Genomic DNA, 23148 nt, shown 5'->3' on the forward strand with positions numbered 1-23148 from the left:
AATTATTCGTAAAAGTCAAGTTTAAAGATTTTGTGAAACAAATAATTCATTTTTATTTGAAATTTATTAATAGAAACTTTTTGGCAGTTCCGATTTTGTTTCTATTTGATATATTCTGGCAGGAGGCCATTTAAATTCTGAAAGAATATTCAAGTAAAAGAAGACAATTTGAAATAAAAGAATGCATCAGGTATAAAAAAAATTCCATCTTGAACTTCTTAAAATAAAAATCCCAGAGGATAATCCGCGGATTAGCCACGGTTGTCAACTTAATCCGCGACTAGAAGAGGACTTTCACGTAAAGTCACCTCAACAATACTGAAAGTCTCAAGAGTTTTTAAGTCTTGGCATCAAAATTTTATTTATTATCTTTAAAAAAAAAAACAATCCANCAATAGAAATAAACTAGAAACAAAACGGAAGAACAGAGCTTAATTGATTATTTAAATATTATTTATAAAAATTAAACAAATTATAAGGATATTTCGAATTTTTATAATTTCTTATCATTTAAAAAAAGGTATAAAAAGATGAATTTCTGATATGAAAACTATTAAATTTGCCATAATTTAACTGATATGAGACATTTGAAACGGTAACGAAATCGGTCATATATCTGTTTATTAAATATAATTAAAATTACATTTATTACATAAATGCTACTTAACGAAATTTATAATATTAAAGATAAGAAAGAATATTTAAAAAAATAATAATAAAAAAATAATAAAAAAAACCTGCCGCTTAAATTTATTTACATTATGTAATTATCTTTATTATAATAGATCATATTCCTATGCCAAAATATAATATAATTAAATTAATATTTATTACCTTAATAAAATATATTTTAAAGTATTTTTTTATTAAATAAAAATAATTTTGATTGATTACTTCTACGACATTTTTTTTCAATTCTGTTCAATTGGGCGTGCGCTCCAAATGTCCCTAATAACATTAACTCTAAATAATTTTATTGAGAATGATATTATTGTTTATTGTATCCCAGTTTTAAAATCTAAGTTATTATTATTTTTATTTTAAAAAATGCTGTTTAATGCATAACATATTAATTAAATTAATTAATATTAATGCGCCGGTTGTGCCTTCCTCTGACTCTTATTTATTAATTTAATATCATGCCACTTTCAGTTAGAGGATATTTAAAATAAATTTAAAATCACGCCTTAATAACTTCGTTAAATTTTTTTTTTAAATTTAAATTTTAAATTATATAATGTTTATTTTAGTTTTAGAATAATTTTTTAAAGGTATTTAAATTACGTTGTTCGTCTCGATTACGTATTTAAACGCATTTAAATTATTTAGTCGGTTTCAGTTTGACAGTTAAACATATTTAAATCGTGCTATTACTTTCAACTATCTTAAATGCAGTTGAATCACTTTGCCAGTTTCGATTTGATGTTTAAACACGTTTAAATTACTTTACTAATTTCATTTAAATGCTTAAACGTATTTAAATCACTTTGCCAGATTCGATTTGACAGTTAAACACGTTTAAATCACTCCAGTAATTCCAATTAATAGCTTAAATGCATTTAAATCACTTTCTTAGTTCCACTGTAACGATGATGTGTAATAAAATCATGTTAATGTATTAGTGTCAACTGCGTAGTTAAATATATTTAAATTAATGAAGATTATTTCAGTTAAACGGTGCTTAAATACATTTACTTAATAAGTTTCATATTTCATTTAAATATATTCCAAATTACCTGTTTAGATTTATTTAAAAATCACATTATTTTTCTTCGATTATATTTAGTCGTAAAAATAGGATGCATAGTTCGAATGTTAACTTCAATTAGACTGCTTAAATACATTTAATTTAAATTATATGTTGGCATACTTAAAACGAATTTAAAATCGAACTGAATTTCAATTATGATTAAAAATATGCTGCTAATTCTAATTAGAACGTGTTTAAGCATATTTAAATCACAAAGTTAAAACATTGTGTTACGTTTGAAATCATGCTATTATTTTCAATTAAATATAATTAATTTAAATATATTGTAAATTATTTTGTCATTGTCATTTAGATATTTAAACATATTTAAGATCTCGGTGTCCGATTCTATCACAGGATGATTAAATACACTTAGACATTGCTCTGTCAGTTACGGCTCAGGATGATTAAGCACGTTTAAAAGCGTGAGTTAATTTCAATTACGGAACGTTTAAGCGCATTTTAAAATAAATATGATTTATTTTAGGTGATAATATATCAATCCAACAGAATTTTAGTTATGCTTAAAAGTATATGCTGTTAATGTGAATTACCGTAGCTCATATTTAATTAAGCGTGTTTGGTCACATTGTTACATTCATGTTTTTATTTAAAATCACGCCGTTAATTACAATTAAGTATAATTAAATAGAATATATTTTAAATCAACGTGTTTAGATGCTTAAACATATTTAAAATCACGCTGTCGATTTCAATCACACATTGATTATGTTTAAAATCACGATGTTAATTTCAATTACGAAGCATTTAAACACGTTTAAAATTAAATACGATTAATTCTCGATTTAAATAAGCTGAAATGACTTAATTAGCTTCAATTATATTACGTTTAAAGCGGTTGGAAAAATATTTTAACTTAATGTACGTATATTTTAATTACGTTTAATAAATTATTTATGTAATAATTCAATTTAGCTATAGGGAAAAATATTCTAAAGTCAGGTTTTTATGTATTTTNTATTTTATAATTTTATTCTTAAGCCAAAAATTTCAGTTGTTCTGATTGAAATAATTGGAGAATTTATTAATTTTTCCTTTTGTGTTCGAGTTGGCGAATGATGTTTGGAGTTATTTCAAAGACCTAACTGACTCTCCAATCAGTAAAGCTGACGAGTAGTAATTTGCTTCTCTCAATGGGCGGTCCATACAGACCACAAATTCCATTACTGAAGGGTTATTTTAGGGATTATTCTCATTTTATTTGCGTTTTTACTCGTTGAAAACATGCAGACACACGGACGGACAGGAGTAATCGAGCGTTAATTTTTTTCTCGTTTAAAATTTGCACGAAAAGAGGAAGAATTCCAACTTAAAAAATGAAGTTTTGTTAGCTGCAAGTAAGCATAAAAAGCGGCACGCTTACTTCATGCAGGTGCAAAACATGAATTTTTTCTACCGTCCAAGAACACTAGACCATAATTAAGAGCGGGTAGGAGCAAAAGACAAAGTAACAAGCAAGCAGTTGGTTGTGAAAACTACAAATAGGCTCCATCCCAATGGAAATTAAGCTTAAGCGTGGAAAATCTCTAGTGACAGCAAAACGATAAGCTTTCGGACATGCTCCATGCAGATGCCCGCACACAAACGTCACTGTATCGATCACGTCACGTGTCCCATTTAAACTTCGTGTTTGGAGCAGAAGGGAGGACGGGATGCCTGTAGGCTGGTGTGAGAGATGCCCGCTTTGCTCAAGTCGTCATTGATGACATTGGCCTTCCCTGGCATGTTTATTGCTTACAAAATAAATGAATTGAAGAGGAGACACCAAGAGCAAAGTCACAGGAAGGTCACAGAAAAGGAACTCACACAACTGCACCATAAGATAGTAAGTACTGTACATCTAACAAAACTTTTCTTTTATCAATAACTTTCGAAAATAATTAATTCCCATCCTCGTTACAGAAAATATCGTGTTGTAATTATTCATAATTTAGTCTAGAGGAATGGAATTAAATTTTTATGGATTCGGAGGAATTTAAAGTTTGAAAAAAAAAGAATTTTTATTAGAGTTTTCAGTTGGGTACTCGAAATAATCGATCTTCTATGCAGAAACGATGCCGAAGAAGTAACATACCTTCGTGTAACTCATTTTTTTTCGAATCCTCAATCCATAAATCTCGGTTAATCTAAATGTGTTTGATACCCAATCGCATAATCCTCAATGGGATGCAATGATATAGAAGAATGGATGATTTGGTGGCATGGATAATTGAATTTACACTCAGGACAAGAGTATAGGACGTGTTCCCGTTGACTTTATTCCTTTGGGGCTATTACATTACGGTACAGTAACTCGGTGGCTGTGTGTGTGTGAGAGTGTGTAGACATCCCCCCACTCATTCATTGATTTCTTCCTGGCTGCTTGAATCTTTCATGGTTCTAATCTGTAAATCCGTTAAAAATATCGAGTAAAATTTGAGAGGGGATAAATCTGACCTGTCTCGAAACACCGGAGCCGCTGTAAGATCTTAAAAAATGGTCTTAAATGCCTTAAATCAACACCTGAATGTCTGGAAACGTACACAAAGCAGAACTGTAAGAAAACACTAAAATAATACTTGACAAATAAAAATGGGAGCAGATTGTTCTAACTTACAACTCGCTCCCTTTACGAATACACTGGTTTTCGTGTTATAATTATAGTTCTTCTATTGTTTAAACGGTGGTGTAGGACATAAATGTCTCCCTTTATCAGCGAACGTATTGTAAAAACATTACAGTCCCATTTTTTGGTAGAGAATCTGAGAAATGCTTGGCTGTGTGCAGTATTGATGTAGTATCGATCATATTGCTGCCGACGGGATAAACTTTAAGATATTTCTCCTTTATATATTTCGCTACGTCCTCTCAACTTTCTTCACCTGTTTTAATAGTTGTATGGTGATTTACCGTCTTGTTAATGTATGGGACTCTTGACACTGTGTTAACATTTCCTGATGACATCGATGATATAAGAGTGGTGATATATAGATCCATCTATCATGGCTCCGGAGTCAGATGCTGATGTAACGTGTCAGTAATTATTAAGCCCAAAAGGATGTTGAACTATGTTTAATAATGTGGAGTGATTCCCTTTAAAGATTTTCTTTTTTTCCCTTTTTTCCCTCTCTCGAGTGACGCCTTCATTGTGCCATCGATACTGATTAGTTTTATCGTTTTTGTAGAATTAAAACGATCGTTAACGCTCGATACCGATACTGATTCATTGTATTATCATTTTCAATAGAGGAGGAAGGTAACAAGCAATAATTAATCGAAAGATTAGCAAGTGTTGAAGTGAAAATACTTGTGAGAGCGGCACGTAAAGTTGGGGGTACCACGTAAAAAATTCCAGTATCGATAATTTTAGAGGGATGCTGATGATGCCATTTGTAAAGCTAATCACCAGCCTTTTTATTCTTTTCAATTATTAAACAGATAAATGACGGTTTAGCTCGGAGCGTACTTCTTCTTCACAATTATCCAAGATGCAGCTGAAAGGAACAGCGGGTCTGGTTAAGATAACAAGTTCAATTATAAGAAACAGCAAGTTTTTCAAAGAAGAAAAAATAAGAGAATGAGACAGATGAAAGAGCAATTGTAAGCAATGAGTGGGGGTCATACTTTCTGTAGAAAGGGGCGAAAAAGGGAGGTGTATCCAAAGTTGTAAGCGTATGATGAATAGTCCCTACATTAACAAGTCACAAGAGAATAGGAGACAGGATAAGAGAGGGGCCGCCTAAGGGCAGGAGACAGTACCTGCTATCGATTTTGCTGCAGTCGGGAATGGAAGAAGCTTGGTTAATGTGTTCGATATATCTAGTTGTCTGCATGGTCATTCGCATCGTATTTTTACCCCTTCTATTTCATCTTTCATAGAATTGATAAAGGCAAAAGTCTGTTTATCCTCCTTCGTGACTTATTTCGAATATAGTCTACAGTGAGATTTATGGATTTGCTTTCCTTTACGGTACCCATGATGAATTTATCATCCTCCCACGATAAGCTATAAAAAAGTAAATAAATAAATAAAAAATAAAACATATTTAGGATTTACCTTTAAAGAATGGCGCATTTCTGTTCCGGATTTTTTTCTTAAATGCGCTGTTTTTTTCGAGATTTTCTGACGTTTGGAGGATTTTTTAAAGTTTTTAGTAGTGTTTTGATAAATGAATTTCTTCGAAAACACTTAAAAGAATGCATTTTGCTGTTATTTTCCTCGAAGCATCTTCTTCCACTTCGTCACTCCATTTAAAGTTAGTTATTCTGGTGAGTCATATGTGACTCGAGTTATAAATGGGTCATTACATCTTCGATATAGTTCTTTGATAAGTTTTTCCAGTAAAATATCACCACCTAAATGCCCTCAAAAGTATCCATTTTCAGTGCAGAATTTCTCATGTTTATCCCAATACCACCACAGAGCCTTGGTATGGTCATCAGTAAGAACACTAATGATTATAACTATTCATTATCTTAATCCGGACAGAATTTCGAATTTTTATGCTTTTCTATAACGAAAATGTCTTATTAACACGATAAAAATGGCACCTGTCATGCAAGATTGCTTCTAATCTTTTTTATGGTACTTGATATGCAGTTTTTTTTTACGCTCTTCCAGGGACTTTTATGGTTGAAGATGTGATCCAGTTACAGGGATTTATAGCTGTCATATTCTAGTGAAAGGCTTCTAAATATGTTTTGAAGAGCTGCATCATCACTAATTCAGAGTTTTGTACCTTAAAAAATACGATTTTTTAAGAAAAAGTTATTGGCACGTTGAAGATGCCATTGAGAACTTTCAGATATCTTCTCAATCATCATCACCAACAAAGTAATGTGAATCGTAAGCTAAAAATTATTCGTAAAAGTCAAGTTTAAAGATTTTGTGAAACAAATAATTCATTTTTATTTGAAATTTATTAATAGAAACTTTTTGGCAGTTCCGATTTTGTTTCTATTTGATATATTCTGGCAGGAGGCCATTTAAATTCTGAAAGAATATTCAAGTAAAAGAAGACAATTTGAAATAAAAGAATGCATCAGGTATAAAAAAAATTCCATCTTGAACTTCTTAAAATAAAAATCCCAGAGGATAATCCGCGGATTAGCCACGGTTGTCAACTTAATCCGCGACTAGAAGAGGACTTTCACGTAAAGTCACCTCAACAATACTGAAAGTCTCAAGAGTTTTTAAGTCTTGGCATCAAAATTTTATTTATTATCTTTAAAAAAAAAAACAATCCATTGAAGCCGGAGAACCCAGAAAAATTCAATTTCTATCACCGGATCCTACTAAATTCCACATTACTAATTTGGGTTTAGAGGGATTTGAAAGAGAATTATGGTACCCCCGGGCCCAACGGTCATCACTTACACGACAAAATAAATTTAAATTTATGATTAAAGATAAAGTAAATAATTAAAAATTAAAATTAATTTTAATGGTGTTACAGTTTGCGCGGAAAAAAATTTTGTCCCGAAAAATAATTAAATATGTAACGGTAATCATGATTTAGATCCGATGTTAATTGTGTTTATGAATTAATTGTGTTTAGTGGAATTTTAAGTGAATTGTTATTTTGGTAACATCAGGGTATTTTCTTGGATTTGAAATTTATTCTTTTTGCTTATATCTAGGACGTTTTATTGACAAGTTTAGAAGATCAAATACCAGAAACTGCATTGACCAAAGAAGAAGCTGTAAGTTTTTTGAAACTTCTTTCTGAAAATTCCTTATATATATATATATATATTTTTTTTCTTCTTTATATTTTTACACAACTAGGAAACGGATTTTTGCAACGAAATTCTTTAGGTATAGATTTTTCTCCGGATTAATATTTAATATCGATCTTCTACTAAATCGTTGAAACGGTTTAAAAATAGATATTACTGTTCATTCATACGATGAACATCAAAACGATCGTGTTACGTCATCGATTCTTAGCCTTTATAATGAATAAATTTCGAAAATTTGCAGCTTATAGCAATATTTATTATTGGCTCGGGTTGTTCTGGAGTGCGGATTATGCTTGAAGCATACGCGTTGAGTAGTTGCATCAGGAGCAAAGAGCTCTTCACTTAATATCGTACAGTTGAAGGATTACGTAGGAGTGTATACTCTTTTGCAAAGCTAATTTATAGATATATAATTTATGATAGGACTCGAGTCGAGGAGAGATCCCTCAGGGACACTTCATCATATAATAATCCTTCCACCAACACGGTATTTATAAGAAATATCCAGTTGTAATAGACACTACTGAAGGAAGGAAGAACAGGAAAAGCGTTGAGGAAAGACCACATAAATCTAATGCACTGAAGGAATAGTTCACAGGAAGAAAGTGGAAGAGTGTCGTGAAGAAAGAGAATGATTACATGTTTACTACTTTGACTTTCGGGATTGATAAAGACAATTCCGAATCAGACAGCTGTAAGACAAAAGGATGCTGAGCGTAAATAGAGAATAAATGCTGTAGAAATAGGATCTACTCAGTGAGTCTTTGTTATAATATATACAGAAAATTAAATGATTAGATTCTTATATCCTTAAAAAAGATATCGAATTTACAATTGCAAGACATACAATGCAGTTTTCTCCAGTAGAGAATTGCATACGTCACCTCAGGATCTTCATTAAAGTATTTCCAGTAGAGAAAATACTTAAATATGGTTTGGTGCCGCTGTATTTAAATTTTATATCAGAAATATTTTGAATTTATGTCAAACTATCAGAGAATTGAACACGTTATCAAAGATGTATGCGGATAGAAATGCTTGCGGGTGATTCCTCAATATATACCTTCGAGGCAATAGATTTCATTGTAAGTTATATCAGTATTTTATAAGCATGCCATCCTTTATATTGTATTTATACACAGTGTATTCAGTTAAACATGCAACTCACATTCTTTCATCTAGCCGAAACAAACAATATTTTTCCTACCAGGCACATCATTAATATTTAGTTTCTGGAGATGGAGAATTTCAAAAAGTGCTGCAGCCAACATATAAGATAAATGATACACGACACAAAAGTCTCTGTGTAAGTTAAGCCCATACACGGCTCCAATTATAAAAAAAAAAGGTTAATAAACGATCGAATCGGGGTTTTTTAGGCTGTGCCGAAGATTATTATTGAGAGAATTGCCTCGTTTATCATCGAATATAGGAAACTAATTTTGTATATGATGAATAGATGACGTCATCTTAATTATATAATTACTTCCTGGCGTGATAAAACTTGTCTCTTTCTATAACAGAAACAACAGAACCTGCTAACACGGAGTATCGATCTCTTCTCCCACAGATCGCTTCCGACTGACCTGGAAGAGAGTCGAAACTGCTAAAATGTCCTGAGTACATATTCGCAAAGAAATCTTAACTGTTTACAACGCGAACACCCCTCTCGTACATCGTAACACGATATTAACTTGATCTATAACCTTTCAAAATTCATACGACCACCTTATAAATAATACAATGCAAATTAACTCGGGTTAGGTTCGATTCTTATATTTAATCATATTAGGTTCAATTAGACACTAAAGAAAAACAATGAATTTAATTAAATCTTTATTATTATTATTATTATTATTATTATNTATTTACTTGTATATAAGACAAGGTTTTTATTCATTTTTCACTGCTTCAAAAACCTATGTCATCCTATACACACAAGCAAAGAATTTTTAGTAATTTGCAATAAATTTTGTAAAATAATATTTTAAAATTGGTAAAATTTCGTTTGGAAAATGTCTTCATTAAAACGTCATTTATGGTTTACTCGGTGCCAATGAAGCAATTTTCTAGCAGCTTCATAAAATTTCCTGTCTTCCTTGGCATTTGTCAGCTTGCCGTAGGTGACATCCTGTTTTAAAACGAATTGTGATTGAATCACAACTATGTAACTTTTCTTTTTCTTCCATTTATAACACATATTTAAAGAACAAACTTCTACGTTTGTTCGAGTCTTTTAACACTATATTACAAAACCGCCGAAGCATAATAACCTTTTGATTACTTTCGAATGAAACATTGTTAATTTTTCCGCCCAGCAAAGTAAGAATATTTATATTTAAAAGCATACTACTTACAAGAAAATTATATTAATTCATGTCGTTTCGTATATAACAATTTAAAAAAAAAAAATAATAATAATAATTTTCAAAAGTTTAAATCCTAATTAGGTTCGTTTGGAGTGTCGAGAGAGTTTCCAAATGTAATTTGATGCTTTCAGAAAGGAAAATATTTAAACTTGTGTGAATAAAAATGTAAGAATTTAATTTATAATGAAGTTTATTTAATATAAGAAATATAATATAATTATTTCTCTAGAATATTTTCTTTTTTTATTTAATTTTCTTTGTATAAAAGTAATCGAATTATTATCATCGGAGGCTTGAAAATCTTGTAATTATTAGAAAATAAATAAATTTTTGTAGCCAAAAATTAATGCTAATGATTAAACACGGACAACAGTTTAAAAATTTTTGTTTTTCTCTTTGTAGGCCCTAAGAGGGTTTTTTAATTGGGTCCATAAACGGGTAGGCGGGTGATGAGAACTAGGCCCGAAAAATGCGGGTCAGACCACTCCCGGAATATTCCCGGAATTTATGATCGTCAGAATTCGATCCCGGGCTCCCTCACACAGGAAGGCCTTAACCTTGTCTATCCGGCCCTCTCTCTATATATATAAATATATATATATACAGGGAGGCCCAAAAATCGATTAACCGTTGTAGATTTAAAATGCTGTTAGCTAGCATGCTACTTACAAACAACTCGGTTAACTGACTTAAATATACTTCAAGCTGTATATTTCTAACAATAGAAATAAACTAGAAACAAAACGGAAGAACAGAGCTTAATTGATTATTTAAATATTATTTATAAAAATTAAACAAATTATAAGGATATTTCGAATTTTTATAATTTCTTATCATTTAAAAAAAGGTATAAAAAGATGAATTTCTGATATGAAAACTATTAAATTTGCCATAATTTAACTGATATGAGACATTTGAAACGGTAACGAAATCGGTCATATATCTGTTTATTAAATATAATTAAAATTACATTTATTACATAAATGCTACTTAACGAAATTTATAATATTAAAGATAAGAAAGAATATTTAAAAAAATAATAATAAAAAAATAATAAAAAAAACCTGCCGCTTAAATTTATTTACATTATGTAATTATCTTTATTATAATAGATCATATTCCTATGCCAAAATATAATATAATTAAATTAATATTTATTACCTTAATAAAATATATTTTAAAGTATTTTTTTATTAAATAAAAATAATTTTGATTGATTACTTCTACGACATTTTTTTTCAATTCTGTTCAATTGGGCGTGCGCTCCAAATGTCCCTAATAACATTAACTCTAAATAATTTTATTGAGAATGATATTATTGTTTATTGTATCCCAGTTTTAAAATCTAAGTTATTATTATTTTTATTTTAAAAAATGCTGTTTAATGCATAACATATTAATTAAATTAATTAATATTAATGCGCCGGTTGTGCCTTCCTCTGACTCTTATTTATTAATTTAATATCATGCCACTTTCAGTTAGAGGATATTTAAAATAAATTTAAAATCACGCCTTAATAACTTCGTTAAATTTTTTTTTTTAAATTTAAATTTTAAATTATATAATGTTTATTTTAGTTTTAGAATAATTTTTTAAAGGTATTTAAATTACGTTGTTCGTCTCGATTACGTATTTAAACGCATTTAAATTATTTAGTCGGTTTCAGTTTGACAGTTAAACATATTTAAATCGTGCTATTACTTTCAACTATCTTAAATGCAGTTGAATCACTTTGCCAGTTTCGATTTGATGTTTAAACACGTTTAAATTACTTTACTAATTTCATTTAAATGCTTAAACGTATTTAAATCACTTTGCCAGATTCGATTTGACAGTTAAACACGTTTAAATCACTCCAGTAATTCCAATTAATAGCTTAAATGCATTTAAATCACTTTCTTAGTTCCACTGTAACGATGATGTGTAATAAAATCATGTTAATGTATTAGTGTCAACTGCGTAGTTAAATATATTTAAATTAATGAAGATTATTTCAGTTAAACGGTGCTTAAATACATTTACTTAATAAGTTTCATATTTCATTTAAATATATTCCAAATTACCTGTTTAGATTTATTTAAAAATCACATTATTTTTCTTCGATTATATTTAGTCGTAAAAATAGGATGCATAGTTCGAATGTTAACTTCAATTAGACTGCTTAAATACATTTAATTTAAATTATATGTTGGCATACTTAAAACGAATTTAAAATCGAACTGAATTTCAATTATGATTAAAAATATGCTGCTAATTCTAATTAGAACGTGTTTAAGCATATTTAAATCACAAAGTTAAAACATTGTGTTACGTTTGAAATCATGCTATTATTTTCAATTAAATATAATTAATTTAAATATATTGTAAATTATTTTGTCATTGTCATTTAGATATTTAAACATATTTAAGATCTCGGTGTCCGATTCTATCACAGGATGATTAAATACACTTAGACATTGCTCTGTCAGTTACGGCTTAGGATGATTAAGCACGTTTAAAAGCGTGAGTTAATTTCAATTACGGAACGTTTAAGCGCATTTTAAAATAAATATGATTTATTTTAGGTGATAATATATCAATCCAACAGAATTTTAGTTATGCTTAAAAGTATATGCTGTTAATGTGAATTACCGTAGCTCATATTTAATTAAGCGTGTTTGGTCACATTGTTACATTCATGTTTTTATTTAAAATCACGCCGTTAATTACAATTAAGTATAATTAAATAGAATATATTTTAAATCAACGTGTTTAGATGCTTAAACATATTTAAAATCACGCTGTCGATTTCAATCACACATTGATTATGTTTAAAATCACGATGTTAATTTCAATTACGAAGCATTTAAACACGTTTAAAATTAAATACGATTAATTCTCGATTTAAATAAGCTGAAATGACTTAATTAGCTTCAATTATATTACGTTTAAAGCGGTTGGAAAAATATTTTAACTTAATGTACGTATATTTTAATTACGTTTAATAAATTATTTATGTAATAATTCAATTTAGCTATAGGGAAAAATATTCTAAAGTCAGGTTTTTATGTATTTTACATAAAAATGACTGAAAATTATATTTAGAAAATTGTTATTGCAGAAAATTGTTAAAAAGTAAATTATTATAGTCAAAGAAGCGTAACTGTAAAAGTGAATGTATATGATTTAAACTTTTCGTGATGAAAATAATAATAACTTATATAACTATATTAGAAATTGTTGAAAAAATTTTAAACTCTTATTACTGTAATATAGAAAGTCATTTATAAAATTTTATGTTGAAAAAAATAAAAAAATAAAATAAATTTTCTTCGACGACACGACTGATCTTCTCCGATTCTGCTACCTCCATAATGTCATATTTATTGATACTGCTATTACTTTTTTCCCTTCAATATATATATATATATATTTTTTTTTTTGAATATTTTTAAAGTTTATCAAATATTAAACGTGCTTCAGAATAACTCATCAACCTTCTTTCTTCCTCATTTTTAGTTACATTATTTCCTAGTTAAAATGCGGATAGTTTCATGAATGTTTCATACACTTTCTACGATTTCATCCCATTTTATGCATCATTAAACTGTTAACGCTTCTGGCATATGCTACCTTTAATAATAAACAACAGCTGAGTTGCTTGAACGTAAGAGAAAAATTGATAAATGTACTGTCCGCCATTTTTGAGAATGGAAAAATGTTGTTCGACTTCGAAAGAAAGTGTTTTCTTGAACTTCCGCGGCAAAAATTGGCAGTTCTTTTTTTCGGACATAAAACGTGAGAATAAAACATGATATTTTGTTTAGAAAAAGTGCATTAATGCTGTTATAATTCTAACATAATACAATAAATATTCTACTAATTTGTTAATACAGCAGTACAACTTGATGGGATTATTTTACAACAATTAGGACAGGATGAATCATTTTAACGTTACACTTGATCCTTGTATTCTTTGTTAGGTGTTTAGCATTTAAACAATGGCGTCTTCTGTTACTGTAGAGGGGTTACCACCGATTTTTAAAATAACAGATGCGTCGAAATATAATTACTTTTTATAATATCATTATTATGCTATCAGTACATAATTTCTCTGGGGGATTAGAAGCGATAAAGTGTAAATTGCGTATTAATTAACCTTCTCCATATGCAATGTTCTCCTCCCGATAAATTACTAGATAGAAACACGTGATATTTTATGTTAACGGATAATTATCCAGTATAATATTTTAAAAAATCGTATCGAGGAGCGATGATGCGTATTAATTTTATCAGATGTTGAAATTTTAGTGATTTTAATGCTCTAAATACGTAAATTTAAGCTTCATTTCTAGGTTATAAAAGCCAGATTTACTTTGGATACATTTTCTGTAAAGTACAGTAAATACAGTGCAGCTACTAAGTGCTGATGTTATTCTGAACTTTTATGTAAAGAATTTTAAAATTTTATATATAATTATGCATTTCTTATATGTAAGCATGCAAAAAATTGTATTTTTATAATATTTAAAAAAAAAAATAAACACAAAAAAAGGTTCCTATTCTTGCCATTGTCTACGTTAAAGCATGCGTTCGCGTGACAAGTTGAATTATACTCGTACAAAAGAAAAAAAAAAAATGTTAACCGAACTTGCGTGTTCATTAACAGAACTGTGATCTTGAAAATTGACAAAATATTATTCAACTGTGCTATAGATTACTACTGTAGTAACAAAGTAGTAACACACATGATTATAAAAATAATATTTTTCTTTTGTACTGTGCGTGCTGTATATAATACAGCAACGGTTTCATCATCTCAACATGCAGGAATACATAAGCTGCAGCTTAAGGCCTCAAGCTGTACATACACAGTTAAGGCCTCTGTTTTAAATATATTATTTGGTAGGGGAGGAAGGGCCTTTTATATGTTGAAGGGCTTCAAATTTTTAAACAATTTAATTTTGTGAGCATTTTATAAGCTTGCATTCTATAAAATAATATAGTTTAAGATTTTTATAACATTAAAATTTTAATCCTGCAAAATTTCTACGTGTTGTTTTTTATACAGCATCGCAATTGTAAAATGGTTTCGAGCTTTAATAGCTATCAAAAATTTTATTGAATTTTATAACCTTCATAATTTTGTATTAAATTTTATAATCTTATATTATTTTACGACTTTTTTAATATGAATTTTATCACACGATAAACACTTATATACTTTTTAAACCTATAAAGTTTTTACATGGGGCTAGACAGGTTATACTCATAATTTTTGGAAAAGTTTACGGTCTATAATATTTTCCAGTATACTTATACTGTTTACAATTCTATGGGTTATATGGGTTATAACAATTTATAAATTTTATAGAGTTTAGTGAGTATAAAAATTACTATAAAGGTTAAAAGCTTTATATCTATATACACATACGAAAGAGAGAGTGTGTGTGTGTGTGTATCTATGGGATTCTGTAACATAAATGTTTATGCTCCAATATACAGAGTCTTTAGGATCTGTAGCATCCAGGTTTATGCTTCAATTCACAGTCTTTGAAATCTGTAACGTCATATTTACGCTCCAATGTAGAGTCTATTGGGCCAGTAGCATCCATATTTATGCACTTTTTTCAATTTGTAGATTTTAAAACAATTCTTCAATTTAAAAATAAAACTAAATTTTATAATTTTCAAGGATTTCAATTGGAATTTAATCTAAAACAAAATTTATTACAGGTTTATACAAACCCAATTTATTCAGGTCAGTCCCATAGAAATGGGTTCGAAAACAGTTGTTCTCATTTTAATAACATTATTTCAGTGCTTTGATAAGTTATTCTTTATAATAAATAAATAAATAAGTAAATTTTACAGTCAAATTATTGATTAAATTGTGTCCCATTTCCTTTAAGTATAAAATAATGGATAAGAGTCGTATCGTATTCATAAACATTTACATAACATTTAGAAAATCACAGAAGCGTATCGAAGTTACACCAAATAGTTACATTTGTAGAAGGCCAAACAGTTTAAGAATCTTAACGGGATTAACATATTAGTAAATTCGTATAATATGCTATTACATGAATAATTAATCATAAAAAGTAATTAGCTATAATCGCGGTAGTTGTCACAACACGCATACAAACATACATTAAACGTATTAACCTCGATGTATTGGCAATTTAGGCAAATGATTCTGAATGTAAAAGGATATTAATAGGTTTCTCTTCAACTCGAGAAGCACACCATTTCCATCAGAACATGATCATTTAAATAAACTATTAGTTACTACTAAAGAAAATGCTTTCGCCACTCTTACGTCATACAAGAATTACTTTTATCTTTTTCTATTCATTTACTCGGAGTAATAATACATAAAAAGAAGGCAAATAAAAATAAAAATTTTCTGTGTTTTTAAAACAATACATAAACTCGAAATCCATTTGGAAGCTCATTTTGATCAAGTACTAGATACTAAGTTTGGTATTTCAGATACAACAAGAGTAGTATGTCACTGCAGTGACATACAAGATTATTTTATCTGTAATTGTATATTTACCTTCGATTCGCCTTCAATCAGCTTCATATTATTGTTTTGCTCCGTGATGCACTCGTATAGACACTAACAATGTCGGACATATCGCGTTGACAAGAGAATACGACAGACGATATGACATGTAACCCTTCAAACTGAAGAAGCAACCGAGTGCAGTATTAATGTCTTAAAAAGACAATACTGTTTTTAACATTCGTATTGTTTTGATAAGATTTACAGGCGGAAGGATTTAAATGTAAATTTCCGATTGGGAAGTAAGCTATTATGTGTAATAGATCACTGAAGGCCGAAGTAAATTGATCGATTAAGGCCACTAAATGGTTTCTGGGCTAGTGTTTAGTTCTTAAGGATTAAGTTCTACTTCTGTTTTATTACTATTAGCTATTTCCTATAAAACTATTACTCCGTTTAAAATTTATAGATCATCTACTGTTATTTACAGCACACACACAACTCTTGTTTATCTAAAATAACAGATACACTATCCTCTAACGAGTTGCGCCGTGTTACTGTATGAACAAATTAGTTGTGTTATAAATGGGTAATAATGTATCACTAACACTACACCACCTACAGATTAATTTAGTGAACAAAAATAGGTACAGAAGCAATCATTAGGAAAACTAAACATTTGCCAATCAATTAAACATGGCCTCTCTTAATGCATTTTCGGTAATGTTTATTGCTCTGATTATTTCTAACTAATTAATTAACATCAGCTATATAAATACGCACAGACATACATCTGCTACAATGATTGATTATAATCTCATTAAAAATGCCCGTAACAATCTCAACAGATTAGGTTCAATTTGAGTGCGAACAGATACCGTTTTAGGTTTAATTAGATTAATCGAAATTACGCTAATATGGAGGAATACGTGTATAAGTTTTGGTTTATCCTTTCAATTAAATTTATAAATCAATTTGCAGCTATCAGATTTAATAAATTAAACATGGATGACGATAATAACGTGTATATATTGGTAAAAAGGTTTATTGAATGTGTTCGTTCTTTATTTCCTTTGACGAGGAGTCGAACCCGTAAAGATCTGTTGACGTCTTCAAATTAAGTCTCTAAATGGTGAAAAGAAATGATTAGAGATAAGAACCAATAGTAGAAAAGGTTTCTACACGAAATTTCGATCAGAAGATAATGGAATTTCCTCTTTTTATATATCTTAATTTATCAAGTCGCTACTCCTTTTTTTTTTTTTCTTTTTACTTTCCCTTCGCGGTCTTACGACATTTTATATATTTCCTGCTTTTAAATATCACATAACTCAATTTAAACTTATCGTGTTATCTTATTTACCTAGTGAAATCTTCTTTAAAACTGTAATTTATCTTTATCGTCCCTTGACTTCAGTTTCTGCCATAAGGGAGGTCAGAGAAGGATGATATACTTAAGGTTTTAAGGGTTTTTAAAATAGTAAAGGCTGATCAATCAATCAGTAAAACTACATATTGCTGGATAAAGGGGTGAACTTTTATCACGTGGTTGCTAATTTACAGTGAGGTACACACATTGTAGGGTCTTGAAGATCTCTCTAGTTGCACCACCCACTGAGCAAAAATAAGGGAGTTTCTATACGATAACTCGTCAGATAATTTTTTTTTTCTGGGGAGGTTGGCATTTTATTAATTGTTAGTATAAAAATACATAAGCCTTTATCTACGAGGCAAGAGTAGGATCATTTATACAAAAATTTAACATTTTTATCGCGTAGAATCTTTATAAATTGGGTTTAAAAGCCGGTATCGCTCCGTGAAATTCCCGTTTAAAAGGTTAAAGGAGGTGGTTTTAGTATGATAATGGAGTGCAAAGAGGTAGCGTGTCTGAAATTCGTTTCGAAAAATGTAAATATTAAAGGAGCTATTGTTATATATGCAGCCTATATTACAATTTAAAGTAGTTTTGGACATTTTTCTCCAAAGAAATAGGGTGTAAGGAACATCACGGACTTCAGAACAATAAAGGATTTAACATTATTTCTTTTATCCACTATAGCTATCGAAAATGTTCAAAAACCCGAGGCGATATTGTCATTCCGAAACAGACAATACACTGCAGAGATTCTTTGATTAATTTTCCTTTGAGGGCAAAATTTTATGTTATTTGCATAAACATCACATTACTCTCAGAGGGAAAAGCTGGGGAATTTTCCCCGGGCCTGAAGGAAACTTAGGGGCCTTAGTGTTTCATGCCTCTATGAATTAGTGTTAATTTTTATTAATAGAAGATAAAATTTTTAAGACTGCTTTTATTAATGAGGAAACATTCTACACATTTCATTTATTAAAAATAAGAAAAAAAAAGCAAAACGGGTCTGCTCTACTTTCGGACCCCACATAAGCCTTCAACGGCCATGATTATTCTTTATGCCACTTCCAAATTAACAAAAACACAGGATTCTCTCCTGATCGACGGGCTGGCACGTGGAATTTTCCGCGTTTTCTTCATGGGGCCGCCAGTTCGCCAATAAAAAGCCCTCCTTGATGAGGTCTCCCCTTGGCAGATGGCCCAAGGTTGCGCTGCCTTATTCCATCAATCCCACCTGTCAAAAACACTACCGAACACCCGATTGAGTATATTTGAATGAAAATTTCAGTGTTTATTTGTGTTAATTATGTGTGAAACAAACACATAACTTTTATCTCAGACAAAAACTAATAATATATTTTGGATAAACTTATTTGCAAATATTAGAATATGTGTTTATATTACCTATAATATGTAGTTGGTTGAGGGGTTAGTGAACATCCGTAACTTGTAAGTAGGCTATTATCATTAATATTTGCATAAGCAACTCGCATTTCAAATAAATTTCTCAACCCGTCTTCAGTATTTGCTGCTAACGGATTGCGCAATAAGAAAGGATAATACTGTATTTGCGAATTAATATTTATAAAAGTGAATTTTAATATCGAGTATTTATTTTAATCTATGGGCGAATGAATTCTGAATTTAAGTGGTGTATCCAAGCGTTGATAAAACCTACTTTATAATTTAAATTACTGAAAAGTATTTTTTCTGTACCGTCATCACTCTGCCATTATTAATTTGACGCGCTTTAACTATTCTGTGTTGCGATTTTTACTCTCTAATTGTTATTTTTTGGATTTATAATAGCAATTACATAAAAGATTTTCTACTTTATTCGAATTTTAATCCGGTTTTAATATTTATTGCTAAATAATATAAAAACAAATGAGGATTTGCATATTAATATAAAAATTATAATTCACTTTATTTTATTTAATACCCAAATATTAATATTAAAATTAGTAATATTAATTTATTATTAAATTAATAACAGACACTAAACATTTTCGGGAGCCGTCTACTTTTTGTTCTGAAAAAAGTATACAGGTTACACCGTTGACCGTCGCCATCTTTGATGTAGACGAAAAATGACTTTTTTTAATTATTAAAAAGTGAATAAAACACGATATTAGGGTCTAAATATTAGATTTAGTGCATTATTAGGAATTAAAACGGGATATATTGTATATTTATAAGATTTTCTTGAAATAAAATTGAAAAATCCTGATATTTACGAAAATGTTCATCGAAAAAAAAAATCGATTGATATTTAAAACATTATTCTGTCTATTGATACGAAGCATTTTAGATATCGTATATCAGATATTTCTGATTCAAAATGCAAATTTGTTATTGTAGAAATAGATTCAACAGTTTAGATCAATAAAAAGCGTTAGAATTCGAAGTACTATGAATTGGAATGTGAAGATTGCAGTCCCGCTTTGGTTGAGAGATTTCAACAATAATAAAGTAGAGAACGCCTTCCGATCATTAGTGATGTCGGTTCGACTGAGGTTGTAGTTACTATTTTTCGTCCCTTGAGAGAGTAATGATTGATTTAACGCATTGTCAATGGTGACGACACACCGCGACGCGATCTTCATCCATTTTTATCATTAACAATAAACAGCGCTTCTAAATCATTTCTATTTAATTATTATTTCTCTTAGTGTTACGTCGATGCATTAAGTTTATTAGTTACTTTAACTTAAAACATTCACAAGTTATTAAGAATAATGGATTTTGTTATCATTCCTCTCTCTTTGGTGCTTTATTTGATTAAACATGGCGGTATGGTTACCAATGAAAATATTCATATATGCGATATTTATAGCTTGTTGAATAATTAAATTTCTATTAAGTATATATATATTTTTTTTCTTTGTTTCTTTTAGTGTGTTCAATGCATCACATCTAAGGCAACGATGGAAACCCATCCGTGCGGACATAAAGTGCTTTGCAGGAAATGCCTAGTCCAAAGCATTCAAACAGCCCTGCTACAACGCAAACTACCATTAAGATGCCAAGTCTGTAGGGTCAAAATATTAAGGTTAAAAAATTCTGGACGAGCCAAAGGAGCTACACCCCGAACACCACTGAGACCTTTGGGTAGAAGTCATTCTGCACCCGCAGATACCCCGCTCTGTTCTCAAGCCAAATGTGTCCTTCATAGACACAAGGTCCCAAATGCAGAAGAGTCGTCAGCGTCTTCCAAACTTTCGCCCGACGGGCCACCATCATCGACTTCATCATGGGCTTCCATTACTCGCCGTCAAAGGCGCAGGCATCGAAGACGTCACAGCTATGTAAGGTCTGTTTCTACAGATCTATTCCCAATTCCCGAAAGAGAAGAACCTGATGTGGCAGAAACTCGTGGGACATATCTCCATTGAAAATAGTGAACAGAGTAAGTCAACGTGAATTAAGTTAACTAAAAAATTAAAAAAAAAAGAGAGAGGGGGGGGAAATATATATATACGCGATAACTTGGCTACGAGCGGCAACAAAATCACTAATTTAACCTAACCAGAAAACTCTAAATTAACCTAATAAGGAATTGGCTTACCTCATTCATTATCATCGGCGGCGGCAATTGGATATTTTTTTTTATATTTTTAGTTTTATGAAGCAAAACTCATAAAAACCATCCAATAAATCGTAAATTAAATTAAGTTTTAATATTTAAGATGCATTTTAAGTTGACTTTTACTAATATTTAAACATAATTTATATTCTCGAGCCGAGAAAGGTGTGAGTATTGTTTAAATGAAGAAAGAAAGAAAAAATTTAGCAATTTTAAATGATAAAGCTGAAAAATTTTTAAAATATATTTTTCTTTTTCATAAAACAAGTGAAAACATTATCGACTTTTCACTCGCCGTAATTACTCAGGGAGGAACCCAATTTGATTGGAAATTACGGCAATGATTGATGAAAGCCATTTTCCACAAGAAACGTCTCAGATAATATTTCTTTTCTAACTAAGTAAAGCAATTTTAACAAACGAATCTTACTCATAAGCAATTAAAATCTTTTGAACAATTCCGAAATTTATTGTTATTCGTATTTATTTTTTTTATTATAATTTAAAAATTTATATAAAATATTTTTGCTGGAAGGAAATTAAGCGAAGCTTAAGGATTTCCTGCATTTTTGAGTTAGCTCTTATTCGTTACATTGGGTTTCTGCAGTATAAAAAATCTATCACGTTATATTAAATCTGTGATAAAAATTTTAAATTAATAAATTCTTCATCATTTATCCCATAAATCAACAGGTGATGCAATATATAAAATATATAGGTTATATATATAAATTTTTACTTAAATTAAATAATTTAAAATATTGTATTTAATATATTTCCACATTTTTACTATTCTGGTAGCATCCCTTAGTAGTTTATGATCGGGTTTTTATCACATGAAGTAAAATATCGCGTTTTTTTTCCCTTTTCTGACTAACTAAAACGTCTTTCAAAGATTAACCTAAGTTTAATGGTTTGTGATGTTGCAAATTACACAAAGGAGTCATTAATTCAATTCCTTGGTGTCTGCTAGATCAATATCTAGTTGTGAAGTATTGAGCAATAAAGGTGCTTTGTTACCGCTTAAAACCTTAGCCTGTTAAATCAAGTTGACTTACTCTGTAGTGCCTCAGTTAAGCTTTAAATGTATTTTGTGCCTCTAATTCTAAGAGGTTGCCTCTAACTCTAACTCTCTCTATCTCTAACTATTGATCAAGAATAAGCACTCATCACAACATATCCACGGATTTAAACAGTTATATATTCTTCTATTCCACATTAATACACTTAAGTAGCTGTAAATTTTTTTTTGTTTGGCCTGGAGATAATTTAATGTGTTTTACTTTGGCAATTTCGTTTAGATTCCAAGATTTTCTAGTTTTTTTTTTTTTTCCTTCTTTTTCTTCTTCTAAGAGGGCACGTTGCTTAATAAAATTACTTTGTACCCATCTTACCTTCTGTGCATTTTTTTAAAAGAACATCCCCAGTTATATTACTACCAAGAAGATCAAATCTATAGCTTATGAATACACATACACTCACACATATATACATGTATGTACAGTATATTACCGAGTTTAAACGAGAAACAAGGTAATTTCCATTGAAATTACCGTAAGAATTGGATCATATTATTTAGGAATTCAATAATATTAAACAATAGTAATAATAATTCCTGAAGGTATCTATGGAGGAGTGAATTATTTCAGGGTACATACGTAAAAGATTTGCTCAAACAGTTAGTCATTTAAAATTATGGGGTCCAAATGGTACGAATAGTTGAATTTCTCCTTATGTTCTCGTCAAACATGTATTTAAAAAAAAACAAGTGAGGATATCATAGCAATAATTAGTACCTGAATAATTGATTTTTTGAATGGGTTCGGAGGAGTGCACAC

At 29.8% G+C, this 23148-nt stretch overlaps 1 protein-coding gene across 1 annotated transcript; it reads left to right on the forward strand.

Annotated features, from left to right (window-relative positions):
• Nucleotides 1-3393: 3393 nt before the first annotated feature.
• Nucleotides 3394-23148, forward strand: LOC111631950. Its single transcript, XM_023376297.1, has 3 exons — nucleotides 3394-3596; nucleotides 7391-7453; nucleotides 20622-23148. The coding sequence occupies exons 1-3, from the start codon at nucleotides 3447-3449 to the stop codon at nucleotides 21117-21119; spliced, it is 711 nt and encodes a 236-aa protein (XP_023232065.1). The 5' UTR covers nucleotides 3394-3446; the 3' UTR covers nucleotides 21120-23148.

This window comes from Centruroides sculpturatus, unplaced genomic scaffold (assembly GCF_000671375.1).
Source record: "Centruroides sculpturatus isolate CEXI.00-Female unplaced genomic scaffold, Cexi_2.0 scaffold627, whole genome shotgun sequence".
In the NCBI taxonomy this organism is placed as follows: Eukaryota; Metazoa; Arthropoda; class Arachnida; order Scorpiones; family Buthidae; genus Centruroides; species Centruroides sculpturatus.

Bases quoted from the DNA above. Each gene is read 5' to 3' on its own strand.
- LOC111631950 (XM_023376297.1), top strand. From the start codon at position 3,447: ATGCCCGCTTTGCTCAAGTCGTCATTGATGACATTGGCCTTCCCTGGC. The intron at 3,597-7,390 runs GTAAGTACTGTA...GCTTATATCTAG, and splicing joins CACAACTGCACCATAAGATA to GACGTTTTATTGACAAGTTT. The intron at 7,454-20,621 runs GTAAGTTTTTTG...TGTTTCTTTTAG, and splicing joins CATTGACCAAAGAAGAAGCT to TGTGTTCAATGCATCACATC.